The sequence below is a fragment of the Nerophis lumbriciformis genome, linkage group LG22, assembly GCF_033978685.3.
Source record: "Nerophis lumbriciformis linkage group LG22, RoL_Nlum_v2.1, whole genome shotgun sequence".
Taxonomy (NCBI): Eukaryota; Metazoa; Chordata; class Actinopteri; order Syngnathiformes; family Syngnathidae; genus Nerophis; species Nerophis lumbriciformis.
In genome coordinates this window covers 41196303-41219958 of record NC_084569.2, presented here as the reverse complement: position 1 = coordinate 41219958, position 23656 = coordinate 41196303, and the positions used below count along the sequence as shown (strand labels likewise).

The following is a 23656-nucleotide window of genomic DNA, read 5'->3' as shown; positions in this document are numbered from 1 at the left end:
TCATAAAGTGTCAGCGTGCATTCCTTTCTTTGTGTGGATTGCAAATCAGAAAAGGTGTGACAGATTATACAAAAGCCAAAAGAGTCCAGTCCATAGTGGATCTAACATAATAGTGAGAGTCCAGTCCATAGTGGATCTAACATAATAGTGTGAGTCCAGTCCATAGTGGATCTAACATAAAAGTGAGAGTCCAGTCCATAGTGGATCTAACATAATAGTGAGAGTCCAGTCCATAGTGGATCTAACATAAAAGTGAGAGTCCAGTCCATAGTGGATCTAACATAATAGTGAGAGTCCAGTCCATAGTGGATCTAACATAATAGTGAGAGTCCAGTCCATAGTGGATCTAACATAATAGTGAGAGTCCAGTCCATAGTGGATCTAACATAATAGTGAGAGTCCAGTCCATAGTGGATCTAACATAAAAGTGAGAGTCCAGTCCATAGTGGATCTAACATAATAGTGAGAGTCCAGTACATAGTGGATCTAACATAATAGTGAGAGTCCAGTCCATAGTGGATCTAACATAATAGTGAGAGTCCAGTCCATAGTGGATCTAACATAATAGTGAGAGTCCAGTCCACAGTGGATCCAACATAATAGTGAGAGTCCAGTCCATAGTGGATCTAACATAATAGTGTGAGTCCAGTCCATAGTGGATCTAACATAATAGTGTGAGAGTCCAGTCCATAGTGGATCTAACATAATAGTGTGAGAGTCCAGTCCATAGTGGATCTAACATAATAGTGAGAGTCCAGTCCACAGTGGATCTAACATAATAGTGAGAGTCCAGTCCATAGTGGATCTAACATAATAGTGAGAGTCCATTCCATAGTGGATCTAACATAATAGTGAGAGTCCAGTCCTTAGTGGATCTAACATAATAGTGTGAGAGTCCAGTCCATAGTGGATCCAACATAATAGTGTGAGAGTCCAGTCCATAGTGGATCTAACATAATAGTGAGAGTCCAGTCCATAGTGGATCTAACATAATAGTGAGAGTCCAGTCCATAGTCTGCGGGCTATAGAGCGTTTTCTATTGGGGCTCCAGTACTATGGAATGCCCTCCCGGTAACAATTAGAGATGCTACCTCAGTAGAAGCATTTAAGTCCCATCTTAAAACTCATTTGTATACTCTAGCCTTTAAATAGACCCCCTTTTTTAGACCAGTTGATCTGCCGTTTCTTTTCTTTTCTCCTCTGCTCCCCTATTCCTTGTGGAGGGGGGGGGGGGGGGGGGGGGGGGGGCACAGGTCCGGTGGCCATGGATGAAGTGCTGGCTGTCCAGAGTCGGGACCCGGGGTGGACCGCTCGCCTGTGCATCAACTGGGAACATCTCTGCGCTGCTGACCCGTCTCCGCTCGGGATGGTGTCCTGCTGGCCCCACTATGGACTGGACTCTCACACTATTATGTTGGATCCACTATGGACTGGACTCTCACAATATTATGTCAGACCCACTCGACATCCATTGCTTTCGGTCTCCCCTAGAGGGGGGGGGGGGGGGGGGGGGGGGGGGGGGGGGGGTTACCCACATATGCGGTCCTCTCCAAGGTTTCTCATAGTCATTCACATCGACGTCCCACTGGGGTGAGTTTTTCCTTGCCCTTATGTGGGCTTTATACCGAGGATGTCGTAGTGGCTTGTGCAGCCCTTTGAGACACTTGTGATTTAGGGCTATATAAATAAACATTGATTGATTGATTGATTGATGTAACATAATAGTGAGAGTCCAGTCCATAGTGGATCTAACATAATAGTGAGAGTCCATTCCATAGTGGATCTAACATAATAGTGAGAGTCCAGTCCATAGTGGATCTAACATAATAGTGAGAGTCCAGTCCATAGTGGAGCTAACATAATAGTGTGAGAGTCCAGTCCATAGTGGATCTAACATAATAGTGTGAGAGTCCAGTCCATAGTGGATCTAACATAATAGTGAGAGTCCAGTCCATAGTGGATCTAACATAATAGTAAGAGTCCAGTCCATAGTGGATCTAACATAATAGTGAGAGTCCAGTCCATAGTGGATCTAACATAATAGTGAGAGTCCAGTCCATAGTGGATCTAACATAATAGTGAGAGTCCAGTCCATAGTGGATCTAAAATAATAGTGAGAGTCCAGTCCATAGTGGATCTAACATAATAGTGAGAGTCCAGTCCATAGTGGATCTAACATAATAGTGAGAGTCCATTCCATAGTGGATCTAACATAATAGTGAGAGTCCAGTCCATAGTGGATCTAACATATTAGTGAGAGTCCAGTCCATAGTGGATCTAACATAATAGTGAGAGTGCAGTCCATAGTGGATCTAACATAATAGTGAGAGTCCAGTCCATAGTGGATCTAACATAATAGTGAGAGTCCAGTCCATAGTGGATCTAACGTAATAGTGTGAGAGTCCAGTCCATAGTGGATCTAACATAATAGTGAGAGTCCATTCCATAGTGGATCTAACATAATAGTGAGAGTCCAGTCCATAGTGGATTTAACATAATAGTGAGAGTCCATTCCATAGTGGATCTAACATAATAGTGAGAGTCCAGTCCATAGTGGATCTAACATAATAGTGAGAGTCCAGTCCATAGTGGATCTAACATAATAGTGAGAGAGTCCAGTCCATAGTGGATCTAACATAATAGTGAGAGTCCAGTCCATAGTGGATCTAACATAATAGTGAGAGTCCAGTCCATAGTGGATCTAACATAATAGTGAGAGTCCAGTCCATAGTGGATCTAACATAATAGTGTGAGAGTCCAGTCCATAGTGGATCTAACATAATAGTGAGAGTCCAGTCCATAGTGGATCCAACATAATAGTGTGAGAGTCCAGTCCATAGTGGATCTAACATAATAGTGAGAGTCCAGTCCATAGTGGATCTAACATAATAGTGAGAGTCCAGTCCATAGTGGATCTAACATAATAGTGAGAGTCCAGTCCATAGTGGATCTAACATAATAGTGAGAGTCCAGTCCATAGTGGATCTAACATAATAGTGAGAGTCCAGTCCATAGTGGATCTAACATAATAGTGAGAGTCCAGTCCATAGTGGATTTAACATAATAGTGAGAGTCCATTCCATAGTGGATCTAACATAATAGTGAGAGTCCAGTCCATAGTGGATCTAACATAATAGTGAGAGTCCAGTCCATAGTGGATCTAACATAATAGTGAGAGTCCAGTCCATAATGGGGCCAGCAGGAGATCATCTAGAGTGGAACCAGGTCAGCAGCACAGAGACGTCCCCAACTGATGCACAGATGAGTGGTCCACCCTGGGTCTTGACTTTGGACAGCTAGCGCTTCATCTGTGGTCACCCAATACGGGGGGGAAACCTGCCGCCACGGTCCAGACATTTTAGTGAGCAGAACGGATGCTGACTTCTATTTATCCGCTTGATTAAAGCAAAAGAGCAACCTGCAGGAGACTCAGGCGAGGGTGGACCGGGTGGGATGGGGCAAGAAGCTCTCCATCGGAAAGTGACTCAGAGAGGAAGAGGGGTGGAGAATACGAGGGAATCCCACTGAGCGAGTGTGTGCGTCGTAGCACTACCAAAGAATTCCGATGAGCTAACCATATGCCGAAAAAGTCACGATTCGTCACAACAGTCAAAGAAAAAGTCATCGGAATATTTAATGAAGCAGAGCAGAAGTTCTGAGGTCCAATTCTAAAAAAAAAAAAAAAACAATCCAGGAGAAATGCACTACTTGGCACAACTAATTATTGGGTTGGAACTTTTGTTACAGTTATTCCAACACAAGGACTTGTGTTGACAAAATTGTGTGAAGAGAAGAACATGTGCAAGAGGTTATGTTAGCATCACTTAAAAACGATGAGTTTTACAGACCCCAGAAGCAGTGAAGTTGTCAGGTTGTGTAAATGGTCAATAAAAAGAGAATACAACAACTTATATTCAATTGAATAGACTGCAAAGACAAGATATTTCATGTTCACACTGAGAAACTTTCTTCTTTTTTGCAAATATTAGCTCATTTGGAATTTGATGCCTGCAACATGTTTCAAAAAAGCTGGCACAAGTGGCAAAAAAGAGTGAGAAAGTTGAGGAATGCTCATCAAAGACTTATTTGGGAACAGGCTAATTGGGAACAGGTGGGTGCCATGATTGGGTATAAAAGCAGCTTCCATGAAATGCTCAGTCATTCACAAACAAGGACGGGGTCGAGGGTCACCACTTTGTCAACAAATGCCTGAGCAAATTGTTTAAGAACAACATTTCTCAACAAGGAATTTAGGGATTTCACCATCTACGCTCCGTAATATCATCAAAAGGTTCCGAGAATCTGGAGAAATCACTGCACGTAAATGGCAAGGCCTTGACTTTCATCCCTCAGGCCGTACTGCATCAAAAAGCCACATCAATGTGTAAAGGATATCACCACATGGGCTCAGGAACACTTCAGAAAACCACTGTCAGTAACTACAGTTGGTCGCTACATCTGTAAGTGCAAGCTAAAACTCTACTATGCAAAGCCAAAGCCATTTATCAACATACTTGCCAACCCTCCCGGATTTTCCGGGACACTCCCGAAATTCAGCGCCTCTCCCGAAAACCTCCCGGGACAAATTTTCTCCCGAAAATCTCCCGAAATTCAGGCGGAGCTGGAAGCCACGCCCCCTCCAGCTCCATGCGGACCTGAGTGACGTCATGTGCGCAACACCACGTAAATCGTTGGCCAACCAAAAAGTAACCCCAGTACGCTATAGCCAACATTCCCCAGGAGATGGCAACAGACAAACATAGATAACTCTATTACATTATTCCCCTTTTAGAAATGTATAGAAGTTACTCAAAATAAATAAACAACCCAACCAAAAAAATGCAGCAGCTCAATTAAAAAACTGTAATTAAGCCACATTCTTTTTTTTAGTACTGAACTCTTAACCCTCATTTGTACAAAAAAAAATAACATGCTTATTATACAAACATTATTTGTACACCTTTAACACAGATTGTTATACTGTCTTCAGAGATTCAGTTTTTTTGGTGGTACTCCAAACCTTTCTGGGTACCTGCGAAAGGGTCTTCAGCATGGTTAGAAAAATAGTGACAGAGAATAGAGCAAGGATGGACAATTCAACCCTTAACTCAACAATGAGTAGATGAGTGTTATGTGTGTGTATATGTGTAAATAAATGAACACTGAAATTCAAGTATTTCTTTTATTTATATATATATATATATATATATATATATATATATATATATATATATATATATATAAAATAAAATAAATATATATACAGCTAGAATTCACTGAAAGTCAAGTATTTCTTTTATATATATATATATATATATATATATATGAAATACTTGACTTGGTGAATTCTAGCTGTAAATATACTCCTCTCCTCTTAGCCCCGCCCCCAACCACGCCCCCGCCCCACCCGACCACGCTCCCCACCCCCCCACCTCCCGAAATCGGAGGTCTCAAGGTTGGCAAGTATGTATCAACAACACCCAGAAATGCTTTGCTGGGCCTGAGCTCATCTAAGATGGACTGATGCAAAGTGGAAAAGTGTTCTGTGTTCTTACGAGTCCACATTTCAAATTGTTTTTGGAAACTGTGGACGTCGTGTCCTCTGGACCAAAGAGGAAAAGAACCATCCGGACTGTTCTAGGGTGAAAGTGTAAAAGGCAGCATGTGTGATGGTATGGGGGTGTATTAGTGGCCAAGACATGGGTAACTTACACATCTGTGAAGGCACCATTAATGCTGAAAGGTACATACAGCTTTTGGAGCAACATATGTTGCCATCCAAGCATGGACGCCCCTGCTTATTTCAGCAAGACAATGCCAAGCCACGTGTTACAACAGCGTGGCTTCTTAGTAAAAGAGTGTGGGTACTAGACTGGCCTGCCTGTAGTCCAGACATTGAAAATGTGTGAAGGCTAAAATATGAGAAGGGAGACTGTTGAACAACTTAAGCTGTACATCAAGCAAGAATGGGAAAGTATTCCACTTCAAAAATGTGTCTCCTCAGTTCCCAAACCTTTACTGAGTGTTGTTAAAAGGAAAGGCCATGTAACATACTGGTAAAAATGCCTTTTTTGCAATGTGTTGCTGCCATTCAATTCTAAGTTCTTGATTATTTGCAAAAAAATGAAGTTTCTCAGTGTGAACATGAAATATCTTGTCTTTGCAGTCTATTCAATTGAATATAAGTTCAAAAGGATTTGTGGTATTCTCTTTTTATTTACCATTTACACAACACTTTTGTGTTTTTGTACATGAAAACAAAATGAATAAAATGTATGGTAGCGTCCGGAACAAGACACACAAAGTCCAACCCCTATTTTTATCTTGTATTGCCAATATTATGCGAACAAAGTGCCCAAGTCAAACAAGTCTTTCCTCCATGCAGATGAGTCCCCCTCCGTGTTTCACTCCTAGACACTTCCTCATTCTCCGCCGACACGGTGTATTCACAGACCTTGGGGAAAATGAACGTCATCACACCAGCAGGTAGTTACAGTATGAATACCGTATTTTCCGCACTATAAGGCGCACCTAAAAACCACAAATTTTCTCAAAAGCTGACAGTGCGCCTTATAACCCGGTGCGCTTTATATATGGATTAATATTAAGATTCATTTTCATAAAGTTTCGGTCTCGCAACTTCGGTAAACAGCCGCCATCTTTTTTCCCGGTAGAACAGGAAGTGCTTCTTCTTCTACGCAAGCAACCGCCAAGGTAAGCACCCGCCCCCATAGAACAGGAAGCGCTTCTTCTTCTACTGTAAGCAACCACCCGCCCGCGTAGAAGAAGAAAAAGCGCGCGGATATTACCGTACGTTTCATTTCCTTTGTGTGTTTACATCTGTAAAGGGTGGGGGGGTGGTTAAGATATATATATATATATATATATATATATAAGAAATACTTGACTTTCAGTGAATTCTAGCTATATATATATATATATATATATATATATATATATAAATATATATATATAAATAAATAAAAGAAATACTTGAATTTCAGTGTTCATTTATTTACACATATGCACACACATAACACTCATCTACTCATTGTTGAGTTAAGGGTTGAATTGTCCATCCTTGTTCTATTCTCTGTCACTATTTCAGAACACACACATTATACAAATATACATTATAAAATCAATAAGAAAACGGGAGCTCTAATTTGGGAGTCTGAATTAGGATCAGAAGTTCCTATATAAACATTGCGCACTCACGTCGCCTTTTTGTATTGATTACTGCAGCTGTGCACTGGATTCATTCACAAATACAAACTACAACTCACAAACACTTTAGAGTTAGGCTCCACCATCAGAATGTGCATTTAAACTTATAAAGATCACATGGATATTATTCAGTGAGTTGATTCACCAAAACTAACCTGTTATACAGGAGGAAAAAGCACACAGGACGTTTCAATTGTTCACAGACTGGTCGCGCTCATCACAATGACAAGACACTTCCGGTCTGCAGGTGATAGCATTCAATCGGGAAGAAACGCCCTACTGCCCCCTACTGACCAATGTGAATACTGATAAATCTGTAATGACAGCTCCAAAAACGAATTCAAACCACAAAATAAAATAAATAAATCAACACAAAAATGTGACACATTATGGGTGGGTCACATATGCATGTACAGTAGATGGCAGTATTGTCCTGTTTAAAAGTGTCACAACATTGCTGTTTACGGCAGACGAACTGCTTTACGGTAGACGAAAACTTGACTGCTGTTGTTGTGTGTTGTTACCGCGCTGGGAGGACGTTAATGAAACTGCCTAACAATAAACACACATAAGAAACCAAGAACTCGCCCTCCATCATTAGCTGTTTATATGGTGGGAAAGCGGACATGAGAACAGGCTGTCAACACGTCACTCAGGTCCGCATGGAGCTGGAGGGGGCGTGGCCTCCAGCTCCGCCTGAATTTCGGGAGATTTTCGGAAGAAAATTTGTCCCGGGAGGTTTTCGGGAGAGGCACTGAATTTCGGGAGTCCCCCGGAAAATCCGGGAGGGTTGGCAAGTATGCCCTGGACACATGAGGACTTTGAATATGACCAATGTATGATCCTGTAACTACTTGGTATCACATCCATACCTAAATGTGTGGTATCATCCAAAACTAATGTCAAGTATCAAAGAAGAGAAGAATAAGTGATTATTACATTTTAACAGAAGTGTAGATAGAACATGTTAAAATAGAAAGCAGATATTAACAGTAAATGAACAAGTAGGTTAATAATCCATTTTTACAGTTTGTCCCTCATAATGTGTACAAAATAATAGGTGTATAAATTAGGGATGTCCCGATCCAGGTTTTTGCACTTCCGATCCGATTCCGATACCGATACTGACCGATACCGATACTGACCGATACTGGCCTATCCGAGCATGTATTAAAGTTTAAAGTTATTTAGCCTACTTAGTTGTCAGAATCATGTTGAAAAGGGTTTTAGTACTCTTGATAACAACTAGCCAGCTGAATTAGGGGAGTTTGAATAATACACAATGGTTGGTAACAAGAAACTGACCTGTTTATTCAAGGATAAACACAAAATAGACAAAATTATACATGACAAACAGAAATGGCATCATTGAACTAGGACTGGGCGATATGGCCTTTTTTTAATATTGCGATATTTTAAGGCCATATTGCGATACACAATATATATCTCCATATTTTGCCTTAGCCTTGAATGAACACTTGATGCATATAATCACAGCAGTATGATGATTCTATGTGTTTTGATTGATTGATTGAGACTTTTATTAGTAGGTTGCACAGTGAAGTACATATTCCGTACAATTGACCACTAAATGGTAACACCCCAATAAGTTTTTCCACTTCTTTAAGTCGGGGTCCACTTAAATTGATTCATGATACAGATATATACTATCAGATATATACTATCATCATAATACAGTCATCACACAAGATAATCACATTGAATTATTTACATTATTTATAATCCAGGGTGTGGAGGGTAAGTGTCAAAAAGACAGCCAAAAGAGTTTGATATGAGAATAAATCTAAAGTTAAAATATAGGGTGGAAATGCACCCATTTGCAGGAAATGTAGTCTTGATTTTCAAAATGTTCTTTAAAGGCTTGCATGTCTACATTAAAACATTCTTCTTCATACTGCATTAATATATGCTACTTTTAAACTTTCATGCAGAGAAGGAAATCACAACAAAAAAAAAAATCACAACTTTTTTCATACGGTGTTGATGTGGAAATGTTTGCCTCGGCATTTTGATGGTGTGGACGTGTGGCACCGAATGGAGATAAGCGTCTCGACAGACGTCACAATATTTGAACAATGATGACGAAAACTGTTTTCTCTATCGTGTGTCCGTGTGTCGAAAATTGTTATGCGCTTATTTTTTTTATTTGATTTTGTGCGTGGCATAGATTTGCCGTGCGCAGAGGACGCTTGAGCAGGCGCGCACCTTAGCGGCTGCGCTAGCATCACAGCTAACGTTAGCCATGCCGCTACCACGCTCTCTGCTCGGGGAGGACGTATACGTATGTGACGTATGACGTGACAGTATGTTGACGTATGACGTGACAGTATGTGACGTGTGTAAGAAGGTGCGCTCGCTGTCTGTGAGAGGGAGACACAGGAAAGAGTGAGAAGAGCCTGTCGTGTAATGCCAGCAGCTAAAAGCAACTGCGTGAGAATTGTGGATGTGTTGAAGGTGTGCTGGAAAATGCGGAACGGAAATTACGGAGCAGCAGAAAAGTGGAATGTATTATTTAAATGGATGTGTTGGAAAACACGGACCGGAGTTTTTTTAAAACTGGATCTGGATCGGCATTTTCCCATGCCTTGCCGATACGCAATTTTTGGCAAATATCGGCAGCCGATCCGATCCAAATATCGGATCGGGACATCCCTAGTATAAATGACACAATATGTTACTGCATACGCCAGCAGACTACCGTATTTTCCGCACTATAAGGCGCACCTAAAAACCACAAATTTTCTCAAAAGCTGACAGTGCGGCTTATAACCCGGTGCGCTTTATATATGGATTAATATTAAGATTCATTTTCATAAAGTTTCGATCTCGCAACTACGGTAAACAGCCGCCATCTTTTTTCCCGGTAGAACAGGAAGCGCTTCTTCTTCTACGCAAGCAACCGCCAAGGTAAGCACCCGCCCCCATAGAACAGGAAGCGCTTCTTCTTCTACTGTAAGCAACCACCCGCCCGCGTAGAAGAAGAAAAAGCGCGTGGATATTACCGTACGTTTCATTTCTTTTGTGTGTTTACATCTGTAAAGACCACAAAATGGCTCCTACTAAGCGACAGGGATCCGGTTCATGAAAAGACGCAATCTCTCCATCCGCACACGGATTACTATTTCACAGCAACTGATATTCCTGTGAACCGCACTGTGGATACAACGGGAGCACGTACGGTGAATATTCGCACCACAGGGAATGAGAAGTCATCCTTCACTGTGGTTCTAGCTTGCCATGCTAATGGCCAGAAACTTCCACCCATGGTGATATTCAAAAGGAAGACCTTGCCAAAAGAGACCTTTCCAGCCGGCGTCATCATAAAAGCTAACTCGAAGGGATGGATGAAGAAAAGATGAGCGAGTGGTTAAGGTAAGTTTAAGTTTACGCGAAGAGGCCGGGTGGCTTTTTTCACGCAGCTCCGTCCATGTTGATATACGACTCCATGCGCGCCCACATCACGCTGGTTTTTAATATATTATTAAAGTTTGACTGACCTATTTGACTGTTTTTTTGACATTCCTTTAGCGCAGTTAGATGCGGCTTACAACACCGGGCGGCTTATAGGTGGACAAAGTTTTGAAATATGCCGTTCATTGAAGGCGCGGCTTATAACCCAGGGCGCCTTATGGTGCGGAAAATACGGTAATTAGGAGTCTTTGTTTGTTTACTTACTACTAAAAGACAAGTTGTCTAGTATGTTCACTATTTTATTTAAGGACTAAATGACAATAATAAACATATGTTTCATGTACACTAACATTTTTTGTTCCAATAAAGACAATAATGAAATTTTTTGTGGTCCCCTTTATTTAGAAAAGTATGGAAATACATTTAGGTAGCGGTACCAAACATTGGTATGGAGACATTGGTATGTGGCATGCAGCTGGCGTACACACAGCTGTGCAGCACTAAACAAAGACATAATGACAGCGTGCGGTGAAGATCAGGCTGTTCGCCGCAGACGGCGTCCTTCCTATAGCACTTCCTATCCCTGCGGTGCATGTTGAGAGACTTAGCGCGTGAAAGACCAAGTCGTCGAAAGGGGAACAAGGCTCGTTTGAAGAAGCGTCCACTTTCTATTGTTGCGTTCGGACGAGGAGAGCCGGTCTATGAGGTCCGGCTCGCTCCATTTTCCACGGCGGACTGACATTCTTTGCATTCCGGGAGACCGCTGCTGTCTCAGACTGTGGTGACCAACTCATTCACAGTCTACTGGAGTCCTATAAGGGATCTGGCATGCTCCAAAGTGAAGACGTCTCATAGGACCACGGAGGAAATAGCCAACCGAGGAATTCCTCTCTAAACTAACCAATACAGAAGAACCTTGATTTACGAACACCTCTTTAAGAAACCCAGGTGTAAGAATGGACTCAGACTTGAACTTTAGCCAAACTCAGAGGAATATTGTCTCAATCCGACTTAGAAAGACGAACCCATGCCTTGGTGTCCAGCAACTGTAATAGCCTTCTCACTGGGCTCTCTGAACAAGCTGTCAAGAAGCTGCAGTACATCCAAAATGCTGCGGCTCGAGTCCTGCCTAGAGCCAGGAAACAATGATATTAGTCCAGTGCTGAGGTGACTGCGCTGCTTCCTGTTGTTCTGAGAATGGCTGGGACGTCACGTCCAACCATTAAATGTGTGGTGGTCAAGCTAGCTGTTCTCAAAGCGTACTTAGCCTTTCTCACAGAAAAACGCCCTACGCTTGCGTTGTTTTCGGCTGTACAGATCATTCGAATTGCGAAAAGGATTAACGTTTCTTCAGCGTTCCTCGAGTGGTAATCAAGAAGAGCGGAAGAGTGCAAGATTTTACAAAACGACGAGGAGAAAAGCAGCTCCAGTTTGCGGTGATCCATCCATCCATCCATTTTCTTCCGCTTATCCGAATCGGATAAGGGTTGTCTCTAGGGCTGCAACAACTAATTGATTAAATCGATTATAAAAAATATTTGGCGATTAATTTAGTCATCAATTCGTTGGATCAATGCTATGCGCGGAGACAATTTTTTTTTTTTTTTAATAAATAAACCTTTATTTATAAACTGCAACATGTACAAACAGCTGAGAAACAATAATCAAAATAAGTATGGTGCCAGTATGCTGGTTATTTTTCAATACAATACTGGAAAGGATAGAAATGTAGTTTGTCTCTTTTATCCCATTATTAATCGATTAATCGAAGTAATAATCGACAGATTAATCGATTATCAAATTAATCGTTAGTTGCAGCCCTAGTTGTCTCCAAACCAATATTTTAGTACCGGTACCAAAATGTATTTTGATACTTTTCGAAATAAAGGGGACCACAAAAAAATGGCATTTTTGGCTTTATTTGAACAAAAAAATGTTAGGGTACATAAAACATATGTTTATTATTGTCATTTAGTCCTTAAATAAAATAGTGAACATACTAGACAACTTGTCTTTTAGTAGTAAGTAAACAAACAAAGACTCCTAATTAGTCTGCAGTAACATATTGTGTCATTTATACACCTATTGTTTTCTACACATTATGAGGGACAAACTGTAAAAATGTATTATCTACTTGTTCATCTACTGTTAATATCTGCTTTCTGTTTGAACATGTTCTATCTACACTTCTGTTAAAATGCAATAATCACTTATTCTTCTCTTCTTTGATACTTGACATTAGTTTTGGATGATACCACACATTTAGGTATGGATCTGATACCAAGTAGTTACAGGATCATACATTGGTCATATTCAAAGTCCTCATGTGTCCAGGGACGTATTTACTGACTTTATAAACATAATTTGAATTAAAAAAAAAACGAAAACATATTTTGTGATGATAAAAATATCGATGTAATCATAGTATTATCGACTAGATACGCTATTAGACAAACTTTAATGATCCACAAGGAAAATTGTATTGTATATTACATTGTGACGCCGGTGAGCTATTGTATCCTCCTACGGTGTGTAGTGAAGCATGTTTAGCTGTTCCTTGTACTCCAGTGATAATAGTAATTGTAAGAAACTCACTTTGTCACTATGGAGGCCAGGATTAGTGATTTAGAGGTAGCTAAAACACTGTGGATGGACGTTAGCCACTAGCTAGCTAGCAATGTGTTAAAGCAGCTCTTCCTGAGGGTGTTTCAGTGTTATAACTTCACCTTTATCTTGACTTTTTACACCAAAATGCGTCCATTCTCTCTTTTCTGTCTACACACTGTGTCTGCTTGTAAGTACTCTGTGTGTGTACGCTGACGAAAACCAGCAATGTCGCGAAGTGACGATGCCCCGTCATGCCCGTTAAAAAGAAATATGGGGAAGCGGTACTTTTCAAACAGAGTATAGTACCGTATTTTCCGCACTATAAGGCGCACCTAAAAACCACAAATTTTCTCAAAAGCTGACAGTGCGCCTTATAACCCGGTGCGCTTTATATATGGATTAATATTAAGATTCATTTTCATAAAGTTTCGGTCTCGTAACTACGGTAAACAGCCGCCATCTTTTTTCCCGGTAGAACAGGAAGCGCTTCTTCTTCTACGCAAGCAACCGCCAAGGTAAGCACCCGCCCCCATAGAACAGGAAGCGCTTCTTCTTCTACTGTAAGCAACCACCCGCCCGCGTAGAAGAAGAAAAAGCGCGCGGATATTACCGTACGTTTCATTTCCTTTGTGTGTTTACATCTGTAAAGACCACAAAATGGCTCCTACTAAGCGACAGGGATCCGGTTCATGAAAAGACGCAATCTCTCCATCCGCACACGGATTACTATTTCACAGCAACTGATATTCCTGTGAACCGCACTGTGGATACAACGGGAGCACGTACGGTGAATATTCGCACCACAGGGAATGAGAAGTCATCCTTCACTGTGGTTCTAGCTTGCCATGCTAATGGCCAGAAACTTCCACCCATGGTGATATTCAAAGGAAGACCTTGCCAAAAGAGACCTTTCCAGCCGGCGTCATCATAAAAGCTAACTCGAAGGGATGGATGGATGAAGAAAAGATGAGCGAGTGGTTAAGGTAAGTTTAAGTTTACGCGAAGAGGCCGGGTGGCTTTTTTCACGCAGCTTCGTCCATGTTGATATACGACTCCATGCGCGCCCACATCACGCTGGTTTTAATATATTATTAAAGTTTGACTGACCTATCTGACTGTTTTTTTGACATTCCTTTAGCGCAGTTAGATGCGGCTTACAACACGGGGCGGCTTATAGGTGGACAAAGTTTTGAAATATGCCGTTCATTGAAGGCGCGGCTTATAACCCAGGGCGCCTTATGGTGCGGAAAATACGGTACTTGGTATCATTACAGTGGATGTCAGGTGTAGATCCACCCATGGCATTTGTTTACATTGTGACGGTGGTGAGCTATTGTATCCTCCTACGGTGTGTAGTGAAGCATGTTTAGCTATTCCTCGTCCTCCAGTGATAATGTTACTTGTAAAAAACGTACTTTATTTGTTGCCATGGAGGCGAAGATTAGTGATTTAGAAGTAGCTAAAACACTGCAGACTGCAGTGTTATAACTTCACCTTTATCTTTACTTTTTACACCAAAATGCGTCCATTCTCCCTTTTCTGTCCACACACTGTGTCTGCTTGTAAGTACTCTGTGTGTGCGCTGCCCAACATGCTCCTCCGCTCATAAAACCAGCAATGTCACGAAGTGACGATGCCCCGTCATGCCCGATAAAAATAAATATGGGGAAGCGGTACTTTTCAAACAGAGTATAGTACCGTGTTTGATTCATTAGTAGCGGTATACCATACAATCCTACCACGTACATACGGACTTGATGCGGGTCAGGTCCTGGAAGTCCATTAAAAAAAAAAAACACTCGACCTTTTTGCCGTTTGTGTAGAAAAGATGCAAAGCAAACAGCTTGTGGAGGCACAGCAACAAAAGGTACGACTTTTACTAGCAGAGCACAACTTAGTGAGCGGACAGACACACAAAAGGGAACATTGTTGTGTAGCGCACGCAAACTCTTGTGACTTGTGGGTCGCGATGGCAAGCAGACAAAGGTTCGTTGCAGCATGAAGACGTGATCATTATTCTACGAGCAGGCCGGGCGATACTGAATCGATACGATACCAAATAAGTGAAAGACAAGTGTTGCCAGCACTTGGACGTTTTCAACATCCTTTTATTTGTTGGAATTAAACATATGACAAATAGTTTTGCAGCAAAATATATAAATACAATATGACAGAATGTAACTATACAGTAATCCCTTCTTAATCGCTGTTAATTGGTGACCGCAGAAAATTAATTTCCACTAAATAGGAATTAGCATTATTCATAAATGACATTTTTCATAGCTAGAGCATAAAAATGGTTTATGTGCTTCTATAAATGTTTTTAACATGAAACATGAACTAATATTTCAGCACGTACACAATGTTGACATCTATAGTTATATTTTGATAAACAATCATAAATGAATCTTTCAGCACGTACACAATGTTGACATCTATAGTTATATTTTGATAAACAATCATAAATGAATATTTCAGCACATACACAATGTTGACATCTATAGTTATATTTTGATAAACAATCATAAATGAATCTTTCAGCACATACACAATGTTGACATCTATAGTTATATTTTGATAAACAATCATAAATTAATATTTCAGCACATACACAATGTTGACATCTATAGTTATATTTTGATAAACAATAATAAATAAATCTTTCAGCACATACACAATGTTGACATATAGTTATATTTTGATAAACAATCATAAATGAATCTTTCAGCACGTACACAATGTTGACATCTATAGTTATATTTAGATAAACAATCATAAATGAATATTTCAGCACGTACACAATGTTGACATCTATAGTTATATTTTGATAAACAATCATAAATGAATATTTCAGCACGTACACAATGTTGACATCTATAGTTACATTTTGATAAACAATAATAAATAAATCTTTCAGCACATACACAATGTTGACATCTATAGTTATATTTAGATAAACAATCATAAAATAATCTTTCAGCACGTACACAATGTTGACATCTATAGTTATATTTTGATAAACAATCATAAATTAATCTTTCAGCACGTACACAATGTTGACATCTATAGTTATATTTTGATAAACAATCATAAATTAATCTTTCAGCACGTACACAATGTTGACATCTATAGTTATATTTTGATAAAAGACAAGACTATATTTTCTTACACTTTTTTTGCACTTTAATGGTAAAAAGTTATCGTTAAGTGTTTATTGCGCATTTTACAATTTTGTTTACATAGTTTGAGTGTTTTCCATTCCTGCCTTGATGATTTATAAGGTTACAATAAAAATATTAACATTTAATATATTATTCTCCTGGTCCTTATTCAGACTACCCTTTTTCCAAGTTCAAAAAATTCCAGGATTTTCCAGAATTCTTGGTTTTCCAAAGCCCTATTTTCCCCCTTTTTTTCTGTCGACTACTCCTTCCACATTTTTCAACCCACTTCAACCAAGACAAAAAACTAAAAGTTTTTTTTAACTGGAAAAATTCTTGGTTTTCCCGAAATTCCTATTCCTACTATTTCTTAATTTAAAATGTTATTACTTCAACATTTCTCGAACGATTTGGAACAATTCCAACACCAACCATTTCAACTCATAGTATTTTTCACCAATTTCCAGAAAATTATCGCTTTTCTTGAAATTTCCAAATTTTCTGGAAATTCCCAATAAAACGAATGGGACATTTTTCAAAGTTCCGCAATTCCCACAATATTCATCCGATTCAGACCGTTAAAACTTCAAAATATTCTGCCCGTTTGGGAATTGTGTACTTCAACAATTATTTAAAAATTCCCAAATTTCCCATAATTCCAAGTTGTTGTTTTTCCATTTTCCCCATTCAAAATTAATTCTCCATTTTTCTAACTACCACAATTCCCACATTTCTCAACCCATTCAAACCATTCCACCTTCAACACGTTCAACTCAACCTGGAAATTCAAACTACCATATTCCCACATTCACCACATTTTCAGGAATTCCCGTTTTTTGTAACCTTTGTCCACCTTTTTTAGGTTAGACTACCGTATTTTCCGCACTATTAGCCGCACCTAAAAACCACAAATTTACTCAAAAGCTGACAGTGCGCCTTATAACCCGGTGCGCTTTATATATGGATAAATATTAAGATTCATTTTCATAAAGTTTCGGTCTCGCAACTTCGGTAAACAGCCGCCATCTTTTTTCCCGGTAGAACAGGAAGCGCTTCTTCTTCTACGCAAGCAACCGCCAAGGTAAGCACCCGCCCCCATAGAACAGGAAGCGCTTCTTCTTCTACTGTAAGCAACCACCCGCCCGCGTAGAAGAAGAAAAAGCGCGCGGATATCACCGTACGTTTCATTTCCTTTGTGTGTTTACATCTGTAAAGACCACAAAATGGCTCCTACCAAGTGACAGGGATCCGGTTCATGAAAAGACGCAATCTCTCCATCCGCACACGGATTACTATTTCACAGCAACTGATATTCCTGTGAACCGCACTGTGGATACAACGGGAGCACGTACGGTGAATATTCGCACCACAGGGAATGAGAAGTCATCCTTCACTGTGGTTCTAGCTTGCCATGCTAATGGCCAGAAACTTCCACCCATGGTGATATTCAAAAGGAAGACCTTGCCAAAAGAGACCTTTCCAGCCGGCGTCATCATAAAAGCTAACTCGAAGGGATGGATGGATGAAGAAAAGATGAGCGAGTGGTTAAGGTAAGTTTACGCGAAGAGGCCGGGTGGCTTTTTTCACGCAGCTCCGTCCATGTTGATATACGACTCCATGCGCGCCCACATCACGCTGGTTTTTAATATATTATTAAAGTTTGACTGACCTATCTGACTGTTTTTTTGACATTCCTTTAGCGCAGTTAGATGCGGCTTACAAGGTGGACAAAGTTTTGAAATATGCCGTTCATTGAAGGCGCGGCTTATAACCCAGGGCGCCTTATGGTGCGGAAAATACAGTACTTCAACATTTCTCGAACGATTTGGAACAATTCCAACACCAACTATTTGAACTCATGGAATTTTTCACCAATTTCCAAAAAATTACCGCTTTTCTTGAAATTTCCAAATTTTCTGGAAATTCCCAATAAAACGAATGGGACATTTTTCAAAGTTCTGCAATTCCCACAATTTTCATCCGATTCAGACCGTTAAAACTTCGTTTGGGAATTGTGTACTTCAACAATTATTTAAAAATTCCCAAATTTCCCATAATTCCTAGTTGTTGTTTTTTCCATTTTCCCCATTAAAAATTAATTCTCCATTTCTCTAACTACCACAATTCCCACATTTCTCAACCCATTCAAACCATTCCACCTTCAACACGTTCAACTCACCCTGGAAAATCAAACTACCATATTCCCACATTCACCACATTTTCAGGAATTCCCGTTTTTTGTAACCTTTGTCCACCTTTTTTAGGTTAGACTACTCCGTTCACATTTTAACCCATTTCAAAACATTCCTCTTAGTCAGGACAAGTTTGTTTAAGAACTTGGAAAATTCCCGGTTTTCCCAAAATTCCAGGAATTCCATGATACAATTTCTAAATTAACATTCTTACTACTTCAACATTTCTTGACCGATTTGAAAAATTCCAACACCAACCAATTCAGCTCGTTCAAGACATTCATGCTCTTTATCATTTTTTTTTTTTTTTTTTAAATCCCGCTTTTCCTGAAAGTTTTCAGGAGAATCCCATTGAAACGAATGGGACATTTTTCCAAGTTGGACAATTACCACATTTTTCAACCTATTCAAACCATTCCAACATCAACACATTCCACTCATCCTGGACATTCAAACTATCAAGTTCAACTATCAAGACATTCAACTTTCAAGTTCAAAAAAACTTCCAGGAATTTCCAGAAATCCCGTTTTCTCAAACCCTATTTCCACCCTTTTTTCTGTGGACTACTCCTTCCACATTTTTCAACCGTTCCACCGTCGAGTTATTCCTCTTAATCAGGACAAAAAATGAAGTTGTTTTTTGAACTGGAAAAATTCCCGATTTTCCAAAAATTCCACAATACATATTCTCAATTAACATTCTTATTACTTCAACATTTCTCGACCGATTTGAAAAATTCCAACACCAACCATTTCAACTCATTCAGAACATTCACATTTTTTTTTAGCATTTTCAAAAGAATTCCCGAAATTCCCATTGAAATGAATGGTACATTTTCAAAGTTCAACTCAGTTGACAGTAAAGAGTCGTCGTTGCAATTGTTGGATATGACTTTAAAGCATAACCAAGCATGCATCACTATAGCTCTTGTCTCAAAGTAGGTGTACTGTCACCACCTGTCACATCACACCCTGACTTATTTGGACTTTTTTGCTGTTTTCCTGTGTGTTGTGTTTTACTTCTTGTCTTGCGCTCCTATTTGTGGCTTTTTGTCTTTTTTTGGTATTTTCCTGTAGCAGTTTCATGTCTTCCTTTGAGAGATATTTCCCGCATCTACTTTGTTTTAGCAATCAAGAATATTTCAGTTGTTTTTATCCTTCTTTGTGGGGACATTGTTGATTGTCATGTCATGTTCGGATGTACTTTGTGGACGCCGTCTTTGCTCCGCAGTAAGTCTTTGCTGTCGTCCAGCATTCTGTTTTTGTTTACTTTGCAGCCAGTTCAGTTTTAGTCTCGTTCTGCATAGACTTCCCTAAACTTCAATGCCATTTCTTAGGGGCACTCACCTTTTGTTTATTTTTGGTTTAAGCATTAGACACCTTTTTACCTACACGCTGCCCCCCGCTGTTTACGACAGCTACAAAGCAATTAGCTACCTGCTGCCACCTACTGATATGGAAGAGTATTACACGGTTACTCTGCCGAGCTCTAGACAGCACCGACACTCAACAACACCGCATCACGCCTTTGTCTCCTCCAGGCTAGACTACTTCAACGCACTTCTTGTCGGGATCCCCAGCAAGAACATCCAGAAGCTGCAATACATACAAAATAGTGCTGCTAGGATCCTGATGAGAGTGCGGAAATATGACCATATCACACCAATTCTCAAATCCCTTCACTGGCTTCCTGTTCCACTCAGGATTGAATTCAAAGTCTCCCTACTAACCCACCAGTGCCTCCATGAAAATGCCACCCTCTACCTCAAACAACTACTCACCCCCAAATCCTCCACACGACACCTCCGCTCCGGACAGGCTAACCCCCTCCAACGTCCGAGGACAAAGCTACGAACTATGGGAGACCGGGCTTTCTGCTCCGCCGCTCCCAGTCTGTGGAATGCTCTCCCTGACCACCTGAGGGCACCACAGACTGTGGATGCTTTTAAAAAAAGGCTTAAAAACCCTTATTTTTAAAAAAGCCTTTTTATAGATATACCGTATTTTCCGCACCATAAGGCGCCCTGGGTTATAAGCCGCGCCTTCAATGAACGGCATATTTCAAAACTTTGTCCACCTATAAGCCGCCCCGTGTTGTAAGCCGCATCTAACTGCGCTAAAGGAATGTCAAAAAAACAGTCAGATAGGTCAGTCAAACTTTAACAATATATTAAAACCAGCGTGATGTGGGCGCGCATGGAGTCGTATATCAACATGGACGGAGCTGCGTGAAAAAAGCCACCCGGCCTCTTCGCGTAAACTTAAACTTACCTTAACCACTCGCTCATCTTTTCTTCATCCATCCCTTCGAGTTAGCTTTTATGATGACGCCGACTGGAAAGGTCTCTTTTGGCAAGGTCTTCCTTTTGAATATCACCATGGGTGGAAGTTTCTGGCCATTAGCATGGCAAGCTAGAACCACAGTGAAGGATGACTTCTCATTCCCTGTGGTGCGAATATTCACCGTACGTGCTCCCGTTGTATCCACAGTGCGGTTCACAGGAATATCAGTTGCTGTGAAATAGTAATCCGTGTGCGGATGGAGAGATTGCGTCTTTTCATGAACCGGATACCTGTCGCTTAGTAGGAGCCATTTTGTGGTCTTTACAGATGTAAACACACAAAGGAAATGAAACGTGCGGTAATATCCGCGCGCTTTTTCTTCTTCTACGCGGGCGGGTGGTTGCTTACAGTAGAAGAAGAAGCGCTTCCTGTTCTATGGGGGCGGGTGCTTACCTTGGCGGTTGCTTGCGTAGAAGAAGAAGCGCTTCCTGTTCTACCGGGAAAAAAGATGGCGGCTGTTTACCGAAGTTGCGAGACCGAAACTTTATGAAAATGAATCTTAATATTTATCCATATATAAAGCGCACCGGGTTATAAGGCGCACTGTCAGCTTTTGAGAAAATTTGTGGTTTTTAGGTGCGCCTTATAGTGCGGAAAATACGGTATGCATACTAGTTCTAGCTATTAGGCTGTTTTAGTTTTTTTTATTTTTTTATTATCTTTTTATTATTGTTTTTTCAATACACTTTGGCACTTTGAGGTTGTTTGCTCAATGTAAAGTGCTTTTTACAAATAAACTCTATTATTATCATTTGCAGACTATAATTACTAGTTTGCAAAAAATATTTTTTAACCAAAATAGGTGAAATTAGATAATCTCCCACGGCACACCAGACTGTATCTCACGGTGGTTGAAAAACACTGATCTAGCGATCAATATTCCATCCATCAATCCATTTTTCTACCGCTTGTCCCTTGTCCAATATAAACAAACTATCACGTGATGCAGTTGCCTTACAACAATAACACACACAAAAAAAACAGATTTATGGGAAAGTAAACACGGGAAGCGAAATGTAAATATGGAATGATTTAGATTCTTATACCAGCTGTGCTTTAAAAGTGTCTAAAACAAAAACATTTATTCCAAAACACCAAACAACAACTTCCTAGCTACTTCTCTCCGGGACCAGACTAATGGCTGCCAAGTGGCAGGTTAACACCGTTTCAAGATGATTGGCACGTTCAGCAAAACGCAACCAACAAGGGCAAGAGCGGGTGAGGATATAAGTAAAAAATGAAGATAAATACGAATGTGAAGTACAGGAAAGGCGGAGATGTAAATGAAGGAAGACTTTGTATCCAGGAAATAGACGCCTCCATGGCCCATGGGAACGCTTGGTATCCAGAAAATAGACGCCTCCATTGCCCATGGGAACGCTTGCTATCCAGGAAATAGACGGCGCCCTCCTCGCTCGTGTGCGCGATACTTGAGGGCTTTATAAAGCAACACAAACACGGCGAGTTATTTACCTGTTAGTCGCAGTTTCACCGGACCGTTCCGCCGGACTCCTTGGTTAGACATCAGCTCTTCGTTGCCGCCGTCCCGGCGCCGTAGGTGGGGAAATAATGAGCTTTATCAGCCAGTTTCACACAATAATGGAGTCCAGGCGTTGTGGCCCGGATGTGGACGAAACAACTGCCATGTTGGCCTGATGGCTGGAGCCAACAATTGGGAATTGGATGTAGCAGAATGGTGCAAAGTGCATGGAAGGGAGTGAGGTGTCGTCCAGACGTCGGCGTCACATCGTGTGAGTCTGCTCGACGCGTGTCTGCTGCTGGGAGATGGGCGGTGACGTCATCGCGCCTTGGGGGAGGTAACTGTCGTGAAAAAAAGACTGCCAAAACTCCACAAACACGCCGAAAGTTGTTTGCTACTCACGCCCCACGACTCGCAAGTTTAAAAAAAATAAACATTTTAAATAAAAAAAATTATTCTGAAAGTAAAAAAAAAATTTGAAAGTGTAAAAACTTTTTTTCCCCCCAATCGTAAACACGGTTTGAAGCAGAGAAATGTCTTCAATTAAAAAGACAAAAACATTCGCAAGTACAAAAACAATTTTCTGCAATTAAAAAAAAACGATTCCCAAGTAAAAAAAAATACTTTTTGCAAAAAGAAAATATTCGCAAGTACAAATGAAAAATGTAAAAATTGGATTTGCATATTAATAACAATTATATATAGTTTTTCAATTATGAAATCAAATTTTTCTTCAATTTAAAAAAACTGCAAGTATAAAATTAATATTCCTTAATTAAAAATAAGATTTGAAGCGGAAAAATGTCTTCAATTAAAAAAAAAACATTTGCAAATACAAAAGCTATTTTCTTCAATTAAATCAATCAATCAATGAATGTTTATTTATATAGCCCTAAATCACAAGTGTCTCAAAGGGCTGCACAAGCCACAACGACCTCCTCGGTACAAAGCCCACATAAGGGCAAGGAAAAACTCACCCCAGTGGGACGTCGATGTGAATGACTATGAGAAACCTTGGAGAGGACCGCATATGTGGGTAACCCGCCCCCCCTCTAGGGAGACCGAATGCAATGGATGTCGAGTGGGTCTAACATAATATTGTGAGAGTCCAGTCCATAGTGGATCCAGCATAACAGTAAGAGTCCAGTCCATAGTGGGGTCAGCAGGAAACCATCCCGAGCGGAGACGGGTCAGCAGCGCAGAGATGTTCCCAA

The 23656-nt window shown here is 40.4% G+C and overlaps 1 protein-coding gene across 1 annotated transcript in view; it reads right to left on the bottom strand.

Annotated features, from left to right (window-relative positions):
• The window catches only part of smurf2 (SMAD specific E3 ubiquitin protein ligase 2), a 203916-nt gene extending 181162 nt beyond the window's left edge, over positions 1 to 22754 (bottom strand). Inside the window, exon 1 of the mRNA XM_061973879.2 lies at positions 22436 to 22754. Within this exon, the coding sequence (XP_061829863.1) occupies positions 22436 to 22487 (52 nt within the window). The 5' untranslated portion in view covers positions 22488 to 22754. The remainder of the gene's footprint in view (positions 1 to 22435) is intronic.
• Positions 22755 to 23656: the final 902 nt, after the last annotated feature.